This window comes from Perca fluviatilis, chromosome 7 (assembly GCF_010015445.1).
Source record: "Perca fluviatilis chromosome 7, GENO_Pfluv_1.0, whole genome shotgun sequence".
NCBI lineage: Eukaryota > Metazoa > Chordata > Actinopteri > Perciformes > Percidae > Perca > Perca fluviatilis.
In genome coordinates, this window is record NC_053118.1 from 20287493 (window position 1) to 20313639 (window position 26147).

The 26147-nt window shown below is 40.8% G+C and overlaps 1 protein-coding gene across 2 annotated transcripts; it reads right to left on the minus strand.

The window, feature by feature from the left end:
* Nucleotides 1–820: 820 nt before the first annotated feature.
* Nucleotides 821–25522, minus strand: setd2 (SET domain containing 2, histone lysine methyltransferase). 2 transcript variants are annotated; one of them, XM_039806947.1, is made up of 22 exons: nt 25122–25522; nt 23572–23694; nt 20685–20706; nt 16579–20591; nt 16327–16458; nt 15801–15929; nt 15104–15227; nt 14916–14993; nt 14733–14830; nt 14436–14568; nt 14019–14153; nt 13794–13922; nt 12576–13649; nt 12396–12444; nt 11956–12304; nt 11084–11834; nt 10530–10655; nt 8199–8335; nt 6537–6648; nt 4041–4115; nt 3772–3873; nt 821–3141 (listed from the first exon to the last, which is right to left on the minus strand). In XM_039806947.1, exons 2-22 carry the CDS (start codon nt 23598–23600, stop codon nt 2980–2982), a joined length of 7959 nt encoding a protein of 2652 aa, XP_039662881.1. In that variant the 5' UTR covers nt 23601–23694; nt 25122–25522; the 3' UTR covers nt 821–2979. The 2 variants fall into 2 exon arrangements, with proteins under 2 accessions (XP_039662881.1, XP_039662879.1); XM_039806945.1 differs by lacking the exon at nt 23572–23694.
* Between the last annotated feature and the right edge of the window lie 625 nt (nt 25523–26147).

The following is a 26147-nucleotide window of genomic DNA, read 5'->3' on the forward strand; positions in this document are numbered from 1 at the left end:
GCCGTAGATCAGTGATTGTCCTCGGGGATACTACTGCAGTTGCTTGTGGTGATTGTAGAGTAGCTCAATTAATAATAATAAAAAGAATTACAGTAAATAAATAAAAATCCTCATATCGAGTCATCTGTAACGCCTGAACACTGTTTTAGGAGTGGTTGAAAACTAGTTAACAAACAAGCAGAGACGCTGAAACAGCTAAAAGTGATGGCTTAATAATGGTTAAAATATCTCAAACTAATGGATAAAAAGTTGACATAGCTTAAACTAATTGACAGCTACACGGTTAAAGTAGCAGCTAAAATAATAGCTTGGATAAAGGGTTGAAATAAATGGGGATGACAATAAAAATGGCTACTTGATTTCATCTTTATATATAGGGTTAAGAGTACAAATGACAAAAAAAGATTCAAGAGGCCTCTATAGGTTGATACTTTAGTGACTAACCCTAACCCTTGTGGCATACCTACCATACATGCTAAACAATTAGTTTAGCAAAAAAAATCAGACATTGCTTATGTAATTTGGATAGGCTACGTTACATGCCTTTTGAATTTATAGCAACACTAAGACCCACCAAATGGAAATATGAAAATTACTGGACCACAACCACACTCTTATAGATATGTCTGTCACTTACAGTAAAATATAAAACCCACTTGATGAATTACACAGTGAAGTTCAGACATATTTAGAATATCCTACCCCTTATCAAGGGATTTAGTGTATAAGAACATTTCCTATCCAAAACCCAGAGGGAAATCAGTCAAGAGGTATGTAATGATTTGAGGGTGAAATGAAAATAAAAGCTTTATTCAAAATATTCTGGAAGGTTTCTCTCTGAGGCGCAATCTGATTCCTGCTCCCCCTCTGCTCTGCACTCAAATCTGTTAATGATCTCTTTGCATTCAGTTCTAAGTGGGAGCAGGCATCTTACACGGCCTAGGGCTGCGTTACATGCCGTCACAAACTCCAGACGGGACTGCTTAACTGTGGTCTGGAGCACACAGGCATGGGGCTGCGGAATGTGCATACACTGGGAGGGGGTTGGGACCAAAGAGAGAGGAGAAGCACAGCAGTGCCTCTCTCCACTCGTCACAGGTCTCCATATTTAGAGCACACTAAATGTCTCGAATGAAAGCAGTCGATCACTTTGATGTCCTTTACTGGGGCCAAACATCTGGCTCAACACTGTGCGTATGCGCTGTACTGGCATTCATGCCATGTGCACCCCATATTAGAAGAGGGAGCCAATCTAAAATGGGATTGGGTGTGCACTCAGCAGTCAATCATGTCAAGAGGTCACACACATTTGCTTAGATCGGTTCCAGTCTATTTAACTGAGACCCAAGTGAACCCAATCCAACTGCAAAGCAGGGAAATGGATATCATTTTACAAAAAGGTTTATTATCTTTTAAAATGTTTGTACACTCAGTATGACAATGTGCTTACACAATACTTACAGTAGAGTAGGGTGAAACATACTTTGTACATAGAAAAATAATAAACAACAAAAAAAAAAGGAAGAATCTCCCCCACCACTGAAATAAAATAAAAGGATGTGAGTCAGCGGGGTCCTAAGTTTGACAGACTGATGTGGGAACTGCATCAGGAGGGCTGAGCTGGTGAGGATGGGCTCCCTGACCCCACTCTCCTGCATACAGCTTTGGTAATTTTACACTTTATTTACACTTTCAATCATGAAATGATAGTCCTTTTACAAAGTGTCTGCTTATTTAAACATTCCCAAAACTAGTATTCAATATATTCACATATAAAGCAATGTACATGTGTTGGAACTTTGTTTAATGCAATTTAATAGGCTGCAAGAAATCAGTGACCTAATGCTTATGAAACTAACCTTGACAACCGTAAAAATCTCTGAAATTAATGAGCGACAGTGTGTGGAGCAAGACCTATCAAAGTGTCGTCTAACTAGGACCAGATAGAAAGAACCAGAACACACAAGATGTTTAGAAACTGTTAAAACTGCAATGCTACAACCTTCACTTTCCGCATTATTCCTGTAAGTAGAGGAAACAGGGCAGAACGAGTTGGGAGAGGGGTTGGACAGGAAATGGCTAAACAGCACATCATAGCATAGCATTCAAACCCTGCTCCCGGTATTATACATCAATTCATAAAAGACATATTGATCACCTAGCCAACCTGCTGGTTATTGACTGATCCCTAAAGTGTACTGTAAGTAAAAGCTCATTCCAGTGAGGGCATATTACTTGACACAGGAGACATGGAAAACATAGGAATTTCCATAAGGATACCACTCTGACCTCAGCCTACATCATGCATTCATAAAACAACAGAGGCTCCAAAGTCTTGTGGTTAAGAAGGCAGGGTTTGAGGAGTGGAAGCTTGGACCTCCACCGCCCAGTTAAAAGCAGCACCAGATACAGTCAGTGGCTGGGGGTTGAAGCGTGCACAAGAAAAAGGAAGTGGGAGGGAAAAAGCACTGGACTGTTTTGTCATTGATCCATTTTTAACAGTGAAAAGTAACAAAGCAACTCTGATAAATATGATACCAAATCTGATTCTGTAGAGTAATCCACATTCAGGGCTAGAAGAGTTTAAAAAGTGGAATTGAGGTGATCATCTCGGGAACATTTAAGAGCCACAAATGAAAAAAAAAAAAAAAATTGCTTAAAATCAAACAGACAGTCAGTGAAAACATTAGTCTCTGTAGTACCCCGCAGTGTCATCCTTCGAGAACACTGCACCTGGAGTTTTCGGGTCGTTCAGCGACACTCGAATCTCCGTCAGTATCAACGGAGCTCCTCTGTGATCCACGTGGCCTGGAGAGCTTCTTGGGCAGCAGTCCAATTTTTAGTCATAAATACGTGTAAGAAACTACTACGCCGCTCAGGCTGGCCAGTACGTACATGCGTACAAGGAGTGAGTGGAAAGGCAAAGCTGTGCTTCTCCTGTGTTTGCGCAGGACAAGTGTAACATCTGTGGCCTCTAAGCTAGCACACCTCTGTGTCCTCCTTGGGCCTGTACACGGTTCCAAATCTCTGCATGTACTTCTTGATGTACTCCTTCGTCTTGTGCTTCACATTCTCGTTACACTCAAGGTCCTCTGGATTAGTGCAAGCTTTCAACTCCTTATTCATAACTCCATGAGTTAGCTAGAAGAATGGGCAGAGATGAGGAAAGAGTTAGACATGCCTCTTGTCACCAGACTACAGTAAATCATGTAATTACAATGTAATTTGCGGTAGAGTGGTTGGATGGTTAATTCTCTTTTAGTGACTTCGCCCCTTTACAATTTGAGACAAACGCAATCTCTAAATGAGTGAAGCCCAACTCGTCTTTCTGTTTATTATGCCCATGTCCTCAGAGTCATGGTATGTTCGAGTGGCACTCAGTGCAAACCACTCCCTACGTACACAATGCACGGACCCACCGGGAACCATGAAAAAGAAAAAAAAAAAGAAAAAAAAAACACAGAATGCAGCCCTTTGAAGAAAACACTGGTTGAAAAGAGCTTTTAGAAAGGAATGGATAAAACAAAAGAGAGGGAGATAATAGTTTACATGTACAATGTGTTCTTCGTCTCTTCCAGAGGCACAATACACAAACATTTGGCTAGAAAAAGAATTTGTGGGAGCTCAGTTATGTAGTTATGGTTTGGAGGAAACTTTGCCTTTTAAGTTAAAAGCTGACCAATACTTTCTTTGTGCTCTGACCACGTAGAGGCCAAGGAGAGGTTTACCGCTTCTAACAGCATGTGTGAACATCTTATTGTTTAATCTTACCTTTCTAGCCAGGTGTTTGAAATCTTCTGTGTTGCTGATACGTCCAAGTTTGCAGTCTGGCTTCCGAAAAGGATTTAAACACTGCACTATGAACTGGGACATCTGAGTAAAATAAACACACATATAGAAAAATAATGGTTAAAAAACAATAGAATAATATGTTAAACAAATGAAAACTTGTATATGTGTCTAGAAGAGTTTTGGAACATTAAAACATCTGGAGTTAAATAACATTGCGGCAAACATTGTTTACAGAGACTCTGGCTCACCTCTTTGCGAAATGTCTCTTTACTCTTTTTAGCCAGCTCACTGGAAGTGTCTGCTTCAGCTGTCTTTGTGGAGAACTGTAAATACACAATAGAAGAGATGGATGAGATGATTAAAATACTTGTTTGCAAACAAATGTCTCACATTAAACCCTTGGCCTGTCAAGTCTAAGTAAAAGTCCACACATACAAAGGTATTTTTGAAAAACAAGGTTTTAAAAAAAAAAAATCCCACACACAAGCACGGTTTAAAAGAAATCTGTCAAAATGAAGCACAAAAACACAACTGAAGCACTGTCACGCCAAACCAACAGGTGGCGATATAACTAACCAAAATGCCATGTTGGCCAATCATAAGCCTGAATTAAAAGCTATTACTGGAGGATACCTGGCTGCAATGGCACATTGATCACTTCTGTAGCGCATTATGAAGCCTCTTTTACTCAATATAGTGGAAGAGTAACTGTACCCTAAATGTTGCCTCGTTTGACACCCTACAAAGAATATAACTGCCCACATTGACATTCTTTCATCGGTTTGTAAGGGCGTTTTCACACATACCTTATTTGGTCCGGACTTTCGGACTTTTTAGTTCGATCCAAACGAAAATTACAAGTGTGAAACCTCCCCCGGACCATGGTCCGGATCAAAAGACCAAATTTTGGTCCGATAAAAAGAGGTGGTCTCGGTCCGGACCAAATGTTCGTTTATAGTGCGAAAGCATTTTTTGGATGGTTCGGACTTTTGGACCAAATAAGAAGCTCTGGCAGGCTCTCCTTGTGTTACAAGACCGGGGAAGCTCCTTTAAGGAATAGCTCGGTGCTTAGTGAGAGAGAGAATAGACCTTTTTCACGGCAGACATGTTGACATGTTATAGTAGGAAAAGCACAAGTGTATTCAAAACCATTAATGATGGCTGCATTCCACTTAGGAGAGGCCCTGGTATTGTTCATGCTGACTCACTGAAACAGTTTACTGGGACACTTGATGGAATTGAGCCATCGGTAAGGTTATCAATTTCAGCTGTGCTCTTCCTACTATGAGAAGTCAAAATGTCTGCTGTGAAAAAGGTCCATGACGGTGAATGCGTTCAGAGCAGACAGCGGTCGGCTAACAGAGCAGAGAATACATCAGCAGTTTATTTGTTAAGTGGTAGTACATGTACAGTGTAGGTTTCTGTTTGTCTCTGAATAAATGCTCCAGAAAGAAAGTTCCCGTGTCTCGCTTCTCAATATCACAACAAAACAAAAAGAGCCGCGGCAGTAGGGGAGAGCAGCAGTCAGTTGAAAAAACTCCGACACAGAGAAAGGATACGAGAGGACGGGGAAGCCCGTCAACAAACCAATCAATTATAAGTATCTGGAGACGCAGCTCACATATGTGATGATGGCAGGATGTAGTTTTGTCACGTATAGATCTTTAGTGTGCTTGCATAACTGCAGTGTGAAACCAAAACTTACCGGATCAAATGTATACAATGTAACAAAAACATGAACCTTGGTCCGGACTTTCATGTGTGAAAACGCCCTAAGACTTTTCCTAGCTATAGTGGAAGACAGTAATACCATGTCATACTGACATGACCCAGCAGAGGACTTTTCTCACTCAAGTGATGCCGTACCTGTGCATCAGCTAATTCAAACATGGCAACTGGCTGAAAAATAGTAGCTTTCAAGATCAGGGGGGTGGGGGCATTAAACAGCACTTGCTCACCAGCTACTTGACACAAAGCAGGATATCTAGATCCAAACAAACACAGGCTCACAAACAGAGATTGACCAGGTAATCAGAAACCCAGAGTATGTGACTGATACAAGTGTCTAACGAGGCCACCACTGTCTAAATACATGCTGGGAAATGTTCCATGACCTTGTAGCTGTTCTTTGTGGGAAACGTTCATTCCATCTCAGTTTTTTTTTTTTTTATATAAAGAGACACTTATATACTTAAACTATAACACAATAAAACCGCCAATAAATGAATGATGTGTTCTATTATACTCAAAGTCAGGATAAAAATGAAGAGGGAAAACAAACGAGGCAGAGGAAGAAGAGATGAGCTGAGCCATCCCTCCCCCTAAGGGACAGACAGCTAAGCATGGGGTGGGTGAGTGGAATCTCTCTTTAAATCCTTGTCTCCATGTCTGATGAAGCCATTTTGCGAAGAGGAGTCATCGGCGAGAACAAAACCCTCACTGAATAGAGTGTCGTGCTGAGGTTTTTTCTTTTTTCCCCTCATTGAGACACAGCTGAAAGTAATCACTAGTGCACATCTTCAATTACTTCCAGGAACAAACACTATAATCATGTTCTGCATTCAAGCACACACTTTATGGAAACCAAATGAAAAAGTGAAAGAGGATTCTTCCTCATTGTCAACTACTATCATCCTGTTCACTAGGAAGCTACTATCTAAAAAACACAAAAGTCTAGCGCACGACTGCTACACACGTTTACATTTCATAGCACACTTTGAAAACAATCACTGGTAAAAGCTCACCTTGGAAGGATTCTCATCATAGGTGGGTGTTCCAAGGTCCATCTCAGATTCATGGTCCACACTAGTGTTGTCACTACATCCATCCCAGGTTGGAGGGTCCCACTGTGTTTGCCTATCATGCAGAGGGAAGCGATTTCACATAGAAATACAATGCAGTGCAGGGGGTTCTAGAGGCACAACACTAGCTAAGTTTCCATCCACTTGTCAATCGAATTATCTGAAGTTCGGTAAAAAAACTCATGCGAATAAAGCTGGTGAAAGTGTGTTTCCATCCAACAGCTTTAAAGCGAATAAAAACCTGTGCGTAATGACGTCACATGCTGTTTTGCGATAAAATTGGTATATCGAATTGATTTGGGACATTTTATGGAGTTTCCATTCATTTTTGAACTGAATCGCACAAGATTCAGGCGAACTTTTGCGAACAAAGTTTTGCTAGACAAAAGTAGTTGCTAATATTAGAAGCCAAGATAGCCTAAGCTCCGATGGACCTTTGGCTGAGGATATGATCCAGCTCATCAAAAAGGTGGAACTTGCCTTATATTTTCCCTCCGGCACCGCTGCGAGACAACTCTCTTTTTTGAGCCGTGTATCGCTGTTTGAGCGCCTTCCATTTACTCCGCAGGACGTCCCACGGCTTGTCGTAAGGGACATTCTAAAACGCTTAACGTGAAAAAGCTTAACATGGTTTAATATCTAAACTGATAATTGATCGTTGTTTAGATACATTAAACCATGTTAAGCTTTTTCACATTAGGACTTATAAAGCCAATGAGAACCGTGGAGAGTCAACCCCCAGCCGCTCTGCTGCCCTGAAGCAGAAACGCTTTATGTCAGATAATGTCCATAATAATTGGACTTTGGGTTAGATTATTTGACACTTTTCCCTGGTTATGATGGGTAATATGAGAGAGAAATTTGGTGATGATTGATCATTGTTTAGGTACATTAAACCACGTTCGCTTTTTTTCCATATTAATAATATTAATACGGCCACTGATGAAGAAAATATTAACGTGAGATAACTTCTATAATCGTTGGATTTCGATATAGTTTTTTTGACAGGCTTAAGTGTTCATGACAAGATATAACCATGATAAATCTGGTGATGATCATCGTTGTTTAGATACATTAAACCACGTTAAGCTTTTTCAAGTTAAGCGTTTAATGTCCCTGTCGTAACTGTTGGTCATTTCCTTCGTGAGCTCCTGATAAATGATGGCGTTTCTTAGATTTTTGCTATCTAAAATAGCAGTTATATTTTTCTGGTAAATTAAATTAAAAAAGTATCTTGTCTCCTCGTTTGTCCACTTACATCTGTTTTTGTTTTGCAAACAGAGCGGAAATAGTGGGCGGAAATGAACTGAAACTTCTTCTTCGTTTTATTGCGGGTTGCAACCATAAAATGACCTAAAACTTAATCGCAATTCATTATTTATTCGGCAAATAATGTTTCCATCAGCGTTTATCGCATAAGCCGTATATCGATCAAGAGAAAATCCGATGAGACCGAACGTATTTCATTTGAGTCGATATTCATGAAATTCAGTCGGATTTTACTGTTTCCATAAGGCATTTTTCATTCGATATCACTTAATTCGGATAAAAACAGGTCGATGGAAACATAGCTACTGACTTCAAAAAACACACAGCAATACCAACCTTGTGACAATATGGTAGTAGTAGATCTTGCCTTCTGGGTCCCGGGCCACTTTCCAGTTGGGAGGTAGGACGATAGTTTTGGGTTTGGGGGGAGAGGGAGGAGGCAGGTCTATCACATTGTTGGGTACAATCATTTCCTGGAGATGAGAAGAAATGGAAAATAAGTATTAGCAGCAAATCCATGTAGCTTCACTTTGAACTACCTCTTTTGGATTTGCCAAGAGAAAGAACCTGATTCATTTAGGCCACGATCAGACAGTGCTTGTTTGCAAGTTGCAAAATGCAAGGCACACTGCACAGACTTTCTTGAAACCCACGCTGTCTGATCAGGCCTTAAGCTGCATTTTTGAACTGTAAAGTCATATATGATTGCATTTAGATTCTCATTTACAAATGGAGCCCATTGAGCCCTTTCCTTTATTTGTTCTCTCTTTAGTCACATCTTAACCCTTGTGTTGTCTTCCATTGGACCATGCACTTGTCGACGCTTTTTTCCCTTTTTTCTAGGCACTTTTTTCAATGTTTTTGCCGTTTTACACTTTTTTTCACTAACACATATGAACACCACTAACACCAACTCATTACTAGTTTTACACTTTTTGGATTTCATGGTCAATAAACCTCATTTATTAAGGAAATTATACCTAATCCTTGAGTTAAAAAAGCTGAAATTATGAATTATTTGGACTAATATTAAAGGAAGGACAATCACAGAAGGGTCAGTCAGTCAGGATACTGTTTCAAAACATTTCAATTTCTTTTTCAAATGCTAAAAAATTTAACAAAACACCCCAAATTCAATGAAAGTAGAGATCCGATCTTCTGTTGTAATTGTGAAGCGCGTTGTGTGGAATCATCCGTCTGTGTTATTTTTTGGTAATCAAAACGAGGTTGTTAAAAAGAAACCCATATTTCTGATATAGACATTTAGAAAACGGGTCAAATTTGAAACCCGAAGACAACACAAGGGTTAAAAAGGTACTTTTTCATTATATGAGACAGGACTATGAAGTAGAGCCCAATCGATATATTGACGGGCCGATATTGTTGGCCGATATTAGGCATTTTCCAAACTATCGGTATCAGCATTTATAATGGCCGATAAATGAATATTTAAAAAGTAAAATAAAAACGGACGAAACACTCTCCAACCATGTTAATGAGTGTTGGCGTTGCATAGTTTGTCCACCAGAGGGCGCTCTACAACGTCCCTGTTGGCAACACGTTTAACCCTTTAAGTTTCATATCTTAATTTGTATTTTTATACATTTTATTTATCAGAACTTGAATATATTTTGATGTTCCTCCATTCTGTTGTGACAATAAAACAAACAAGTTTATTTTTAAACTGCATTATCATATTATTTTAGTGAGGACTCCTAAATAACTACAAATAACTAATGTTAGGGAAATCGCTTAATGTTTTGTTACGAGTTTCTGGATTTTTTTTTTTTAAATATATATATATATATATATCGGCCAATATATCGGAATATCAGATTTTTAAATCACCAAATATTTGTATCGATATCAGCCTTAAAAATCCTTTATCGGTCGGGCTCTACTATGAAGGTAAATATGGTGCAAAATGTGAGAGCTTGTAGAATATGATGTGAGAAGTTGTAGAACAAAAAATTTAACTTGTATGTTAAAATTTTTGCACAAAAAAATATTACACACGTGATCTGAATTTGAAGTCACACAAAGAAAAAAAAAAAACGAGAGCTTGTAAAAAAAAAAAAATAAACTTGTAAATTGAAATTTGCACTCGTAGAAAATGTTCACACACCTGTATTCTGAATGTGAAGTCACAGAAACAATATTCAAAAATGTGTAGATTGATATTATTTACATGAAGACAATGACAGCTGCAAATGTATTTCTTTCAGATCACGTGTGTGAATATTATTTACAAGTGCAAATTTTAACATACAAGTTCAAATTTTTGTTCTGCAAGTTCTCACATCATATTCTACAAGCTCTCACATTTTGCACCATATTTACATTCATACAGCACCCACATACTGTAGCTCTTGGGAGCTGCATAATTTAGATGTATACTACCCCCATGTGGTTACACTGGGACAGCTTTCCTCAAAATTACAAAAAGAATAATACAGATTTCTGAATATCCCAAAGACTTAAACTGCCTAATAAACTGTTGCATCCTTCAAAACAGTGACTCTATAATGTGACCTCATGCTGCTAAAAAAAAAAAATCTCTTTCCTTTACTAATATCCATTTTATTTACAGTTGTGAAATATCAGTCAGTCAATGTGTTAAAAAAACAAAAAACACACCATTTTAGACAAAGAGTGTGTAAGCATTACCTGTTGGACAGTTTGGGATGTGACAATGGTGGTGACTGTGCCTCCCTGCTGCACCACCACTCCCTGCTGATGGCCAGGATACACAGGCTGGCCATGCAGGTAGCTGGCTGTTGATTCGGTGTACGCCTAATGAAACACAAAATCATACTCACTATGGACAATCAAAAATCAGTTACCGTGTTTTGAGCATGTGCTGCATTGTTTGGAGTGTTCATCAACACGCAAGATGGATTAAAGGTTTGAGGCATGCACAAACAAATCGAGTGCTATGATTGTTGAGCTGAGAGAACATATCTTTTCTCCAACTATAGTTGATTTTTTTTTGCTGAAAAACATAAAATTGGTTAGGCAAACTTATATATTAACATTACAGTAGCATATTTTGTCCAACCACAAACGTTTTCATTGTTACATCGTTAATATAAGTTTTCCACATTAATGGCACTAATATATGCATCTATGCTATTTGAAACTGTATACGCTAGAGAGCAATTAGACAATCTAAGTAAAGAAAAATCACCAGAGGACATCAGCCCTAGGAAAGAGCACCCTACCTGTATGACGGGAGTGTTGGCCTGTGGGTAGGCGGTGGGGATGCTGTAGATGGTTTGGCATGGTTGACCCTGGTAATAGATGGCTGTCTGTGTCTGAGCCTGTGCTGGAGCTGTGGCGTACTGCTGTCCAGGTTGCGTCTGCACAGTTACTGCCTGCTGAGTAGTGGGATCCCAGAGAGTAGTGTAGCTCTGCTGGCCGTGTACCTGAGGGGCCGCCTGGGCGGGTACAGAGAGGACAGCTACGCCTGTGTCCTGAGTTGCTACAGTTGGCTGGGCATACTGTTGGGGGTTGCCAGTGGCGAGGTCGGTTGTGGTGATGTGCTGAGAAAGATTAGAGACTGGAGTGGCCTGGGAAGTGGGGGATGGAGAGGACAGTCCCAGGTCTGAGATAAGACGCAGGGGAGGTGTCTCTTCATAGTTCAGGGTGGGCTCAACCGGAGGGGTAGGTAGCAGTACTTTGCCTGCATTGGGGTTGGTGGGATCCACAAAGGTCTGGATGGGATATCCAGGAGGGTAGGTGATGAAGCCAGGGCTGGAGACATAGGCCAGAGCAGGGTCATAAGCCATAGTTTGAAGCTGCTGCTGCTGCTGCTGCTGATGCTGCTGCTGCTGAAGCTGCTGCTGTTGTTGTTTCTGGGCTTCCCGCTGGGCAACCTCCTGCTCAAACAGCTTTCGTCGCTCCTCTGTGGACAACTTGTTGCGATCCTTTCCACCAACTCCCCTTGTCTTGCTGCTGTTAGAGGAGTCAAACCTTTAAAAAAATCCAGAGAACAAGACCACAGTTGATGAACTATGATAAACAGTTGTACAAAGATAACACTACGCTTGAAATACAATTTTCACATTGTTCCCCCCATCACAAGAATTATTACCGTTCCTCAGTGCGTCGGCTGCTCCTCTCGTAAGAGGAGGGTGGTGAAGTGGAGCGTCTCCTCCGTCTCTCCGTGCTGCGTTGTGGAGTTTTGTCAGAGACTCGATCACGGTCTCTGTCGCGATCTCTGTCGCGGTCTCTTTCGCGGTCTCTGTCGCGGTCTCTGTCACGGTCTCTGTCACGGTCTCTGTCACGGTCTCTCTCCCTCTCCCTGTCCCAGTCTCGATCCCTGTCTCTGTCATAATCTCGGTCTCTGTCACGTTCCCTTTCCTTCTCGCGCTCCCTTTCACGCTCTCGGCTACCAGAAGTTGTGCGTGGCGTCAAAGCGGTGTCTCGATCTCGGCTGCGATCTGTGAGAAAATCTAGTTAGCCAAAATCATATGAAAAAAATTCTAGGCCCAAAATTAAAAAAAAAAAAAATCAGCATTGGACTAAACTTACCATTTGCTTCCTTTTCCACCTGACTCTTCTTTGGTATTCTGTACACCTCCTGAAAGGACAAGCACAACTTTGACTTCAAACTTCAGAATACAATACTATGCAAACTTTACATATATTAGATTATATTTGTATGGATGTTTCACAACGTCTGCTTTTAAAAGCGAATCAGTTTGAGCTTACCTTCAGATCCTTCCAGCTGTCCAGAAGCCTGGCAGCCATGCCACAAATGTCCAAAGCATTGAGTGGGGGCTCCTGACTCCTCTCACTCTCCACATCTGAGACACCTTCCTCTTCATCCTGAGAAGGAGTTCCTATCACTGATGGGTCCACGGGTGTCACTATGACCTCAGAGGGCATAGTGGCCTCAGGGGTCTCAGAGCTTTGGGCAGCATCAGTGGTAGATTCAGCAGGTGGCGCCTCACTGCCAGGAGGAGGTTTCTCAGCCTCTTGTGTCTCTGACTGGACCTCCATGTTTTCTAAAGGTGGCTCAGGTGGAAGATCAGCAACATTTGTTTGGATGGACTGAATCTCTGACTCGAGTACTTGAACGGTGGGCTGGTCTCCTTCTAGTTCAGCCTTTTCTATCACTGCCTGAGTGGTCTGCTCCTCCCCACTCTCCTGTTCTTGACAAGGCTCTTTTGGCTCCTCAAGTTCATCCGTATGACCCTCGCTCGTGTCCTCTTTCATCTCAATCTCCTTCTCCAAATCCATTTTTTCTTTTACCTCCTCAGTTTGAGGTTGGTGTTGACTGCTTGAACTCATCCTAGTCTCTTCCTCTTCCTCCCCTTTGACCTGACCCTCCTCTTTAACAGACTCTTCCATTGTTGCTTTCGTTGGATCTGCAGCTTCACACACAGGCTCTTCCTTCAACTGTTTGCCATCAGGAAGTCCTGCATGTGAGGGTTCTTCGTCTTCCTCATCATCGTCCTCCTCCTCTTCCTCCTTCCCATCAGATGCTTTGCTAGCGTCCGAGAGAGCGCTGTCTAGACTGTTTTCACTGATGATTTTCAGGCGGCGGTACACAGCAGGTTTGGAGGTGTCACTATCCAATTCTGGTCCCAGTTTGGTGGAGGACCCATCAGGAGTGTTGAGGGGTGTTTGAGCACGGGAGGTGTTCTCACTGGAGTAGCCATCCATCTCAGCAGGATGAGGAAGAGTTTTTGTCTGGGCCCATCGCTGGATGAAGGTAAGGACTCTGCTCTCCTCCAACATGTTCTTAGTAGAGATAGGCAGCACAGCCAAGGTCTTCATAATCTGTAAACAAAATCATAAGTTATCAGCGATCAAACAGCAAAGGGCTGTCTATAGGACCGTGCAGGCTCTGAGATTTGAAATATTCCCTGTTACTTCAGTCACAACATTATGAAAGTTTAATGCAAAGTCAATGACATATGTCACCTCTAACTGCAGTTTGATGTTATTGGCACTGTTGCCTTTAGCTTCAGAAAGCTCCACCATGAAGATCCACAGCAGAGACAATCCATGGTGGTCCAGGAACTGCTTCAGGCATGATGGATTTTGAGTATCCTGTGCAACACAAACATATCATCATATTACGTAGTGCAAATGGTAACAACAAATATCAACAATATAACAAAAAGGCATCAACCATTCAGGTCATACTTGTATGAGCTTCAGACAGGTGAGTTTCTGTTCCATGGTTTCCACTCGGACCATTAGTCTGCAGAGAGACACCACCTGTTTCTCATCATACAGGCCTTCTCCATTCTCCAGTAACGCCTCAAGCTCCTCATCAACCTGAGGAAGGACAAAGTGATGTCATCATCAAATATAAACACATTTTACTTGGAGAAATTGGCTTATAGAGTAATTTTTTGGCTTGTATCCATACAATACAGTGCTAACATCAATATGGCTGAAACTAAATAACCTAATAATTGAAATATAACACTTTAAGCAGATTCATTAAACTATTGTGGCCGTGATTCTCATGTGGAAGTGTAACCACATTAACATTACTGGCAGCCAAATGTAAACCAAGGACAAGACAGACTTTCTTATATAACTGAAAGAACTGACCGTGGTGAGAGCACTCTTTCGACTGCGGTCTTTCTTCATCTTCCCTCCAGCTGCCCGAACACTAACTCTGTTCTCCCCACCCAGGAAGCCTCTGCAGCTAGGGGCTCCACAGAAGCATTTCTGTGCTTCTTTGCTGTAGAAACAAATAAAACAAATAGGTGAACTCACCACAGCTAAACCATCAGTTAAAAGGTTAATCATCCACTCTTTATAAACATATGTATGTAAACATGCAACACACAATAGATGGCACAAAATACAAGTGTGGAGAAAGAAATAACTGCAGAAAAACAGTACCCATATCTCTGGAACTGGTAATCAAATGTCAGTTCAGCTCCTGCAGGGACCACCTTGGAGGTGAAGAACCCAACTCTAAGCTGGCCATTGACAGTCCACTGAAATGGGATAAAAATCATCATCAGGTAAGTCAGCTTTTAGTAAGTTAAACATGAAAGAGTATTATTTATGTTGCCACTGTACCTTTTGGGTCTCACAGTTGGGCTCACAGCTATGGTTCATAAACCGAGAGCAATTACCCTTCAGCGTTGCATCAATGATCTGAAGAGACATAATGCAATGTAAACTATTCGACCACTTTACCTCAATCATTAAACCAGACTGCAGTTTAAATATTAACATTAATTGCAATGTGTCATATCATAACTTACCTCGTTATTCCTTAGAGACATGAAGTAGTAGTGGATGTTCTTATTGCGAGCATATTCTTTCACCCTTGTTTTGAACTCCTTGTGGTCCAATACCTCGCCGCAGTATTCCAGTACAAAAGTGTTTCTGAGATAGCAATACAAATATAATACAATAATACAACAGAGTAATGATAAATGCTAAAAAAAATCATTTTAAAATGTTGTACGGGGCTCCAGACCAACTTTTTTTTTTTATTTATTTTTTTACAAGGAGCACTGTAGCCCCTAACTGAAGATTTTAGGGGCACAGGCAGAAACTTCAGGGGCGTACACCTAAAATCGACCTGCAGCACAAATTTTCACATTTACTCCATTTTAACTGTATTACTGATAAATTCCTTTGTAATCAATACAGAAACTACAATCTGCTGTCTTATTTTTGTTTATGTAAATGGAAAGTATTATTATTGTCAATGTACTGTTTTATTGCCTGTGCCTCATGCAGGCTCTCCCTACCTATTTTTTTGTTAACACTGAAGCAATCATATATAAGGTGATCAAACTTCCATGGAAAGGAGTGTTTAACTATCTAACACCCAATGTGGGAAATATTGAGTGATGGGGGAGCCAGAGAGAGGAGCTGTAAAATATATTCGCACTGTTTTAAAAAAAAAATGGTCTGGAGCCCTGTTGTATTGAAAGATTTTAAGAGGCTTACGGAGCTAAGTCTCTAGCTGCGCGTAGACCCCAGCCCTTGTCTTCTGTGAGGATAACCTCGAAGTCTGCATGTTGTTTCATCTGAAAGCGTCGATTAGAGCAGTAGGCTCCATTCAGGCACCGTGAGGAGCTGAAAAAAAAAAAATCATAGTTCAAGACATACGTGCGTAAACAGGCAGGCTCCTTCACATTTTTAATTGCAAAATACCATGTTTTACGAGCTTAACTTTGTTGTTATATTTGCTGAATTTGGATGGTAAAAAGCATAATTTGTACTGACATATAACCAGCTCTTATTTAGTACACCAGGTTACTAGATGGCCTATTGTTATAGCAACATTGGTTAGAGTGTTGAAAATCTGATAAAAGTATTTGAACAGTATTTGTCTATACCTTTTTACACAAATTGTACAATTGTTTTACTACCAATTCAAAAACGTTTTTTTTTGTATTTCCAGGCTTTCCTAACCTAGGATCCCTGCAAACCCTGTTTAATATTAAAAAAATCCTTGTGTTCTTCAACTTACCACTCAATCATCAGCAGCCGGTTTAAACAGTCTTCCCCGCATGCTAATACTCCCCTTGCACGCTCTTCTCTGGGCAGCACTGGGCACTCACATTGCATTCTTTTGATATCTCGGTGAGATTTGCTCTTTTTTCTGCAAAAAAACATTTGAAAACATTTCAGTCTGAAAGGACTTAAATGAAGTATTATGAGGTTATTCTTTGTACAAACAAAATAATTTTGTCTTTACTATTGAGTCTAAATACCAATTTACCTCTCAGTCAGGTACAGATTCTCCTCAATCAGGTCAAAGTAAGGGGGCATCTTCTTAGACTTGGCAAACTCTTTCCATTTATTGGCGTCTTGAAATTCTCGCAGATTGAGTAATGGACGTTGCACCACGGCTTTGACAGGAGTTTCCTTAGAGACGTCAGCATCTCCTTGACGCTCCCTCTTGCCTGCAGGCCCAGCTTCTGCCTCATTGTCTGAATCTGACTCAATCTCTGGCCGCCTTTTCTTGGGAGGGCCCCGGCCTCTGTGGGGTCTAAAACTGTCTTCTCTAGGGGGGTCAGGCACAGCAGAGCCCCTGCTGTTGCTGCTTATTTCATACCCTTGTACAAAGCTTGATGACCCAGGAGTGTTAGGTCCACTGCATTCAACAGCTGTTTTACTGAGATCAGATTGTTTATTCCCACTGTAGTCATCGTGGTCATTAGTTAGGGAGTCAGGATGGATTTCTCCTGCAAAATCCTGATAATGTTCATGGACATGAAGGTAGGGTTGTCTGCTAGTCTGTGTGTTTGGGGCTTGGTGGTTCCAGGTGGCATTACTCTGCCTGTGCTCCTGTTCCTTAGGAGAGGTTTCAGTCAGTTTAGTGTTTGGTAGATGTGGCCCGTGACTGCTATCAGGCTGCTGGTATGTACTACTGGGTTGTTCTAATTGCGAAAAATCCCAACCCAGGCTGAATCCATTCTTGTCATTGATATTGTCAGCATTGGAGAAATCATCATGTTGGTAATGGGAGTACATGATTTCACCTCTGCTACTTACATTATGCGGTTTGTGCCCTTGCGCACACGGTCTGAAATTATCAAGGCTGTGGGCAGGATCTGTGGCACTTCCATGGGCACCGATATGACCAGCCATGTAAGGCTGCGCACTGATGGAGCTGGAACCCTCCAAGTGACTGGTGCTATCGATCATATTACTCTGGGATTGACACAACACGCTGCTATGGGATGAATCATTAATACCAGCACAGGGACCACTGGTCTCCAAGAATGCAGAAGGACTCCCCTGCCTTTGTTGTGGGACTTGATTTGGAACTTCAATGATATTCACATTCTGTAGATTTGAACTATTCATTAGCCTGCATGGGGAAGCTCCTGTGTCCTGTGTATCAATTGTTAGGGAAGAATTCTTTGGCACCACCACCACAGAGTGCAATCGTTTTATAGCCTCACCACAATCAGAGTCATACTCAGAATTGTCACTATCACTAACCTCACTCTGTCCTCCTAATGCATCCTGATGTAATGTTCTCTTACTCAATTTGCTCTTGTTAATGCTGCCCTTGGATTTTTCTTCATGATCATCGCCATTCCAACTCTGCATCTTTGCAGCTTTGTCAACCTGTGATGTATCATTTACGCACAGAGGCTCATCTGTGTTGGTTTTTTGAGAAACACTCAGTTTTAAGTCACAGTGGTCAATGCTGGTGCCTGCTTGTGAAGGCCCACTTTGGTCTTTGTATTTATCGGTCATGGATGTGCTGTCTGAGCCGACTTCCTGCGTAGAGATATCAGTCTGCTTCACCAGTTTGGAATGTGTTTCAGTTTCTTGCTGTAAAGTATCTTTAATGTCAGAGTCTTGTTGGCAATTGTCTTTAGAAAACTCAATTTTTTTGACAGAGATCACTTTTTTAACAGTAGGCTTACTCTCTGCACAAAGCGTCCTCTGTGAATTGTCACTCTCTGAGGTATCCTGCCCAACAATATCCCATCGGGACTTTTTGGTAGTACTGCTGCTCTTTTTAACAGTATCCATATTTTGCTGTTCATATGTCAGCTGATCCTCAAATTCAAGACAGGATGAATCAGACCGCTTGTCGACTGTCAAAACTTTAACAATCTCTGGTTTAGTGTTCTGCTCAACATCATGGGTGACAGGTATATCTGTTGTATCAAGTAAGGACTTTGGCCCTGGTAAACAGTCAACATCTTTCTTGTCCTGGCTGCACATTATACTATCATTACTACTGCATGAATTTAAGACATCTGCATTTGATTTCACGTGTGGTTGATAATTAGAAGAAAGGCTGTTCTTCACGTTGGTCAAGTTTTCCAGGGCGGCATTTACATGCGTTCGGCTTTCACTCAAGGTTATAGCTGAGGTCTCAACTTCAAGATCTGATTTGGTTTCCTTTGACCTCTTGGATGACTCTTCTTGCAAACTCTTATCAGTGTGTAATACCATGTCTTTAAAGTCCTTACTTGTATGTTCATTTCCACCTTGTTGGGAATCTGATTTTTCGTTTTCACTCTGAGAATACGATTCTGAAGTGTTTGCACATGATGGTGCTTTGCCAGGGCTGTGAAATATGTCATTTGATTGTCTATCATATCCGCTGGTGTTCACAGAAGATCTAGAAGGGGTCATCTGCTTCGAGTCCGGTCTACTGTTTTTCTTTAGAGAGTTTTTACAGTTCTCCTCTGAGCCAGAGCTTTTGTCAGAGGCCTGCGATTTTCCCTTATGATCTACCTCAGAGTCACTAGAGCTGCTTTTTTGCCGTTTTTCATACGTTTGAGGGTGGGTATGCATACTGGAAGAAGAGGATTTGCTGTTGGTCTCTGACTTATAATGGCTGCTAGATTTACGGTAACTTGAGCCCAGATCAGGAGAGCACTTGCGCTGGGAATCAGAGTCTGATAGTCGCTTTGAAGTTCTTTCAGACTTTGAAGATTGTGTTCTTTTATCCATCTCTGAAGAGTGAGGCGAATCTGCAGATTTAGAGTATTTCTCAGACTTTGAGTAGGAAGATGATTTTGACTCTTTATGTGAACCTGAATGGGCGGATAATCTACTGGAGTCACTTGTCCTTGTCCTTGTCTTCCTATGGTCATCCTCAGAGTCAGAACTGTCCCGAGTTCTGTCAGTGCGAGAGCGAGAACGTCTTCTCTCTCTGCGTGGAGAACTCCGGTGTGATCTCCGATCAGAATCATGATAGTAAGACCTTTCGGAGCGTGATCCTCTGTCACCTCGGGATCTCTCTGATCTGGAGTGAGATGAACTTGTTCGAGACCCTCTTGATCTAGACCGTGATCTAGACCTGGACCTTCTGCGATCTTTGTCTGTGCGAGATGAGCGTAAGGATGGGTGTCTAGAATCACGGTCTGGTTTGGAGTAACTGGAAGATCTTTCCTGATTCTCTGACCGCTTAGAGGAACTTTTTTCCTTTTCCTCCACATGGGAACCAGAGGAAGACTTTTTTACCTCTTTGCTTCTGCTGTCAGAGTTTGTTTTACTTCTGGAGTCAACTGATTTGCGACTAGAAGATATCTGGCCTAAATCTCCATCAGATTCTGAACCAGGGGGAGCACTATCAGACTGGGACCTGGTTTTCCTTTTGTCTACCTTATTATCCTGCTCAGCACTGCTGGAACTCTCTCCATCTTTTCCTGAGGAAGCAGTTGGCTTCTTGAGGCTAGGGGTTACCATTGTCTCAGGGGCGTCAATGTGGGCATTATCAGAGGGGCAGACATTGACCACATTCTGAGGCTGGGGTGTTGGAAATTCAGCTACACTTGTTTTCTGTAGAACCTGCAACTCCGGCGAGTGCGGCTCCTCTGGCACAACAGATGTTGGTCTCTCATCAGTCACAGAGACACTTAGAATTTGCTTCTTGAAATGCATCTTTGCTAAGACGGTTTTCAGTTTAATGGCGGAGGAAACTGGTATTTGAGAAGGTGTCTCTGCCATTGGTGTTTGCACCATGGAAGTCTGGTTTTGCTCAGTTTTGCTGTCTGTTTTCTGCCCTTCTTTGTCTGAGGTTGACTGTGACAAGGCAGCGTTAGGCTCAGCAACAGACTTGTCAGGACTGGCAGGGATGAAGAACACACTCTGCAGGGGCTTCTTGGTCTGTGCAAAGCTAAAGGACACTTTCTGACGACCCTGATCCTCTAGGTTGACCTTCATCTTGGTCCCTTTAGGCAAAAGATGGTTGGATAGCATGACTCTGGGAGACAGGCTTTTGATTAGAGCTGCCTTAGATAGGCCCTCCACCTTCACCTACAATAAAAGAGAGACCACTTGTAATTTGAGTTTTTTTTAATATTGTTAAAATCAGACAGAGGTCATTAACTTTGTTTAGTCAAGACTTACCGAGGCACTACTCCCTTCCTCTCTGTGGTTACATAAGTGCGTCAAGGGAACATAAAAAGAGAAAGACAGAAATCAATTTACACAGTTTATGCAGTTTTCCCAAATCTTGAAGTGCAATCCTGTCATACTATGAATAAGCATACTTGAGATTTGTCTCAAAGAGAAAATACTCATATATAGAATCCATTTTTTACTTTCATCCAAACCACTTTGGTCATTTACAAATTATGGAGAGTGACAGGAAATAGGGGAAACGGCTGGCATGTGACAAAACTCCTAGGATCGATGCCAAATCAGGGCAGTCATATCATAGTGTCGAGGCTATACATGCTCAGTCAGACAGTGACTGGGATTAATGGATTTGAATGGCAGGTAAATGAGACAGGAAGTACTCCTCAGGCTGTCATGCCTATTGATTGCACATATAGTGGATTATCCCAAACTTTACATGGAGAATAAACCATTGGAATAGCTTAAAGATGGGAGTATGTGGCCATAGTAACTTGAATAAAAATAAAATCTAAAATGTTTTTTATTTTATTTTAACAGAAAAATAACAGGGTCTTTTCACATGAACATTGCATGTTATCTGATGATGGTGAAAAATAAAAGTCTGTATTCTCCATGATAATTAGAGCTTGGTACCGAATTCAATACTTTTTAGGCACCGACGAAATTGCCACTAAAGTACCGAGTATCGAAAAATACGTTCAATACCCAATTTCAATACATAAGGAGTAAATCTCATCAGCGTCAGTGAGCCAATAAGCATGCAGCATGCTTCTACCTAGATCTCATAATGTTTGTGATTGGCTGTCTAACGTTACACATTGCAGAGACTGGGCTCACGTAGTAGGAGCTGAAAAATAAAAAGATGTGTGCCATAATGTGTAATGTTGCAATTTCTTTTTGTTTTATAAAAGTATTGTTTAGGATCAGCTATTGAAGTTACTGTATCGGTATGAAATATTTTTGAACAATACCCAGCCCTAGTGATAATTTATTATTATTAGGGTATTTCTTCTCAACAGTACATGAATACTGCATGGTGTTGATGTTCTTGAATATTTAATCTACCAAACCTTGAGGCCAAGTGTACCTGACCAAAAATGATCATTCACTTTTCATATCATACAACACTGTATGACCAAACAAATACACTATGGCTGCTATGAATTGTGAGAGCTACAATACCTAAACGGAAATTATATATATAAGTATTTATATTTTATTTTAAAAAGTGAAGGCCATATGAAAAAAATGTATTTGTATGAAAGGAAAGACAGTCTGGTCTTTAATATTTCAATTGTTAGGTCCATGCAATTGAGGTTTTGTGTTCCATCAGTCATCAAAAAGATCACTTCAGTGTTGATGGGATGAACATGAGTTTAACCATTTTTGTGACTTACAGTTCTATCAATTAATCAATTTCTTGTATTCCTAACCCTGACTCCCCCCAATCACCAACACACACACACAGACCCCACAAGTATACTGTAGTCCCCGGATTTTGGACCCCACAAATATAGTAAAACAGGCACACGCCACACACACACACACACACACACACACACACACACACACACACACACACACACACACACACACACACACACACACACACACACACACACACACACACACACACACACACACACACACACACACACACACACACACACACACACACACACACAATCTGTGAGGGTCCCTACATTGCTAAGATAGCAACTGGTGCTGCCAATTTAAAAAGAAAAACAGCACACGCCAAAAAACATAGGGATGTAAGTATTTAACATGTAACAAAGGTGAATGATTGGGGTTTTGTGTCTCCTTTGTCCTGAAGTGTGTTTTCATTAGGGTAGGCTCAATGTGAGTGCTAGAAACAATTGGGTCATTTTTTTCCCTTTTATTTTCTGTGACCTTCAAAATGTGACACTTCTGCAGTGACATTCTGTTATATAGAAAGGGCTATAACAAGCAGCTTACAGTCAAATGATTAATTGATTGGGCTTACTAGACCAAGATCTTCACCTTTTCAACTTGATGTTGAAATATTTTACACCACAAACAGGAATACTATTCCAACTGTAATGCAGAACTGTTTCATGTGTCAAGTAAACAAACAAATCTTGAGCATGACTGAACATAATATATCCAATAGCAGCAAAGCATTGTGGTTATCCATTGTAAATTAACTGATACCTGTTGTTGGGTATCAGCTTATATATCATCTGACATTATTTCTCTAAAAAAATGTCTCCTTTCTTCTAATGATCAGGGTACAAAATTAGCACCATCCACCTGCCAAATGCTGGTAAAATATTCAAGAGGCTGGTAGATTTGCTTCACTTACCCGATAAAAAAAAGAAAGAATCTATAAAGTGGCTGGTAAAATTTGAACACTCACTGGCCATTTGGCTGGTGGACAAAACATTTAATTTTGCACCCTGCTATTGATGCAATCTTGTTCATGCTTTTATGTAGAGGTATTTCTACCACCACTACTGTATACTGCATGTGGCTACACTGTACCGAACATATCTATTCACTGGTCCACAAAAACTACATAAATGGATAAAAGCATGTGAAGACAACATGTTATCAGACATAGGCTATAACTTAAAAAAAACATTTTGCAGAGGATAGTCTTGTAGTTTTAATTGTCAAATAACTACCAATGTATAAATAATGGCAAGGCCTTGGACATAGGATGACCTTGATATCAAAATATTTTAACAGTAAATACGTGCCAGAAATATCTGCACAGACTGCATCCAAAACAAAATACAACTTGGAAAACTATACTAAAATTGTTTTCCAATTGCATATCAAACTACTCTGATCAAGACATACACTGTGAGTTGCATTTTGTGCTGTCTAATACCTGATCTCGGACTTGAGCAGAGTGTCCATTGAGAAACTCGTCTAGGATTAGTAGGCCTGAAGAGGCTGCTGGCCAAGAATAATCCAAAATCAGAGAAATGAGCCCTCCAAAGTGACGAAACACCTGACAAAAAGAAAGATAGGGTTGCAATGAACTTAGTCTAGCTTGTTCACAACAGTTTACAGCTCTGTCAGGAACTTTTATAATTTCGACGTCATCCAATAAAGAACATTAACTTTAATAGTGTATGTGACTTGTGCAAAACACACGGTCTATATGTACACCTTGTCAAAAAGTATGTGGTGTCACATGCTTTCAACCGTTGAGTATTAACGACTTCTGCAAGCGTCCCTGCCTGAGATTCCTGTTATCTATCGTTGCAATGTGGCAGAGACCAGTTGCACGTTTTAATATGAATGTCTCCTATGGGACAAGAGTTTTCCTTTTTCTCAGCTTGGTGGGCTGTTACTCTCTACTGCTGTAGCGTCAATTGCATCACAGCAACAACAAAAGTAAAATTTTCACCTATGGTTTATAAATAGTACTACAATAGTCGAAGATAGGTGAAAAACATGGATGCAGGGCGAGCAGAGAACATGCATCTCATTATTAGATATGTAAAGCACAATTAAGTGACCTACAGAAAACAGAGCCTGTGTGTAATGATGATTTATGTGATGGAACACGTGAAAACAAACGGGACTGGTTTGAAGCAAATAAGGAAACTAACTAAAGCATGGCCTACGAGCGAGAATTTGATGCAGCCAAAACATGGCCTTTAAAAAGATATTTCTACCCACTATGAAAACGAGTAGAGTATGTGTAGCAAACATATCATTAAGTGAAATTTTATCAAGATGTGCTAACTAGTCATACTACATCATATGTATAAGTAGTAAGCAGGCAGGTAAGATGACATGAACTTAGCTGTGACGCTAGTTTATACAAAATATCAGAACAAGCTATGCTAACTTGGGTAAGCTAGCTAGCTAACTAACAGAGAGCAGTCGTGTGCCATCTTTAAAGATAGCGTTAGCTCGTGTTGTGCTATACATTATTCATGTTGTTAATGTTGACTGGCAAACAATTACATGCTTGGAAATGCAGACAGTGTGACGGCTGGCGGGTTTTTAGCTTGTGCAGCAGAGGTAAACAAACATGTGTTCCTATAAACGAAGACAGCTAGCCAAGAAACTCTACTAGCACCATATGCTAACGCAAGCTAGGTTAGCAAACTCTTGCACTGTACTAGCAGCCACTAGGCTAGCATTACTGTTGTTAACTTATGTTTCACCTATTGATCTTTGCCGAATTTGTAATGTCAAAGTAATTCATTTCTCGACAAGTGGGGAGCTCGTAACTTTTCTAATTGATTGAATAAGCAGGAATGGTTTGATTATACGTTTCCGTTTAAGGACACTCGAGTCTCTGCACCCGGCTTTCCTAGCATGCTAGCTAGTGATGTTTTGTCTTACTTGAGTGTAGTAAGATGGCTAAACCACAATACATATAACGGTTAGTAAAAAATCAGCGTTTCACAAGGTACTCACTTTACGAAGTGCCTAAGGTCACAAGGTTCCCCCATCTTCGAAATCACCGGTAATCGACCTTTTGTAAAACATCAAGCAACAATGTATGCCGACGTCAAATCCATACGGAGCTGTCGGAAATGACCGTCGGCTAGAGGCTCCGCTGCTGCTGCGCCCCAGCTTCAGCCTGGGTGAATGTTGGTACTATCGAGCTAGCATGAGCTCACATAGTTAGCCAAGAGTTAAGAGGTGAGATCATGAACATAAATGACAACGAAAACCCCAGAAAGTGCCTTAATTTGGTCAACCTGTTACGTTAAATTACAATACGATTGACAAACCGATCTGCTTGCAGGATTATAAACCCATTTTAGGAATACCTTTTATTCCACATACTGATCCTCGCTTGGCTGCTGTACATCACATGATGTGGGAACATAGCAGGCGCGGAGCGCACTGCGGGTCCGAGCCATCACATAAAAAACTAAAAGCTTCACTACCTTGTTTGAGAATAAAGGATAACATAGAGGAGGACAGAGGGTAAACAAATGGTCAAAACTTTACTTAGTCTGTCTCCGTCTGTACGTTGTGGCTACTGAATAGCCTGCAGTTAAAACCATAGCAATAAAATTAATTGTATTTGTATGGTTAAAACTCTCAGCAACAAACTAACATTACGCCACAAGACATTTCATGCAAGATAATATCTTGATATTTAATTCCCCACACCCCAACTCGAGAAATTCTGATTGTAATTGTATCATATCATGAGGATCTCTGATCTCAAGAACACAGCTTTATGTTCTAAACATAATATTGCTTTCTTGAAAGAAATGTTTTCGATGCTTAATTTCAGTCGTTCTCGACCATTTTTCGCAGTGATTTAAACTTTTGATTCTAAAGAGATGCTGCGGGCCGGAGCTATAGCTGGTACAATACGCTGTTGCATGTTATTACAGAATTCAAAAGACTGTCAGAGTAAGAAATAAGGTAAATGTATAATGGTAAATGGATTATAAGATTTGAACACATGACCCAAAGACAAAG

Bases quoted from the DNA above. Each gene is read 5' to 3' on its own strand.
- setd2 (XM_039806945.1), bottom strand. From the start codon at position 25,156: ATGGGGGAACCTTGTGACCTTAGGCACTTCGTAAA. The intron at 14,154-14,435 runs GTCAGTTCTTTC...GTCCTTCCTCAG, and splicing joins GAAAGAGTGCTCTCACCACG to GTTGATGAGGAGCTTGAGGC. The intron at 12,445-12,575 runs GTAAGCTCAAAC...TTGTCCTTTCAG, and splicing joins ACAGCTGGAAGGATCTGAAG to GAGGTGTACAGAATACCAAA.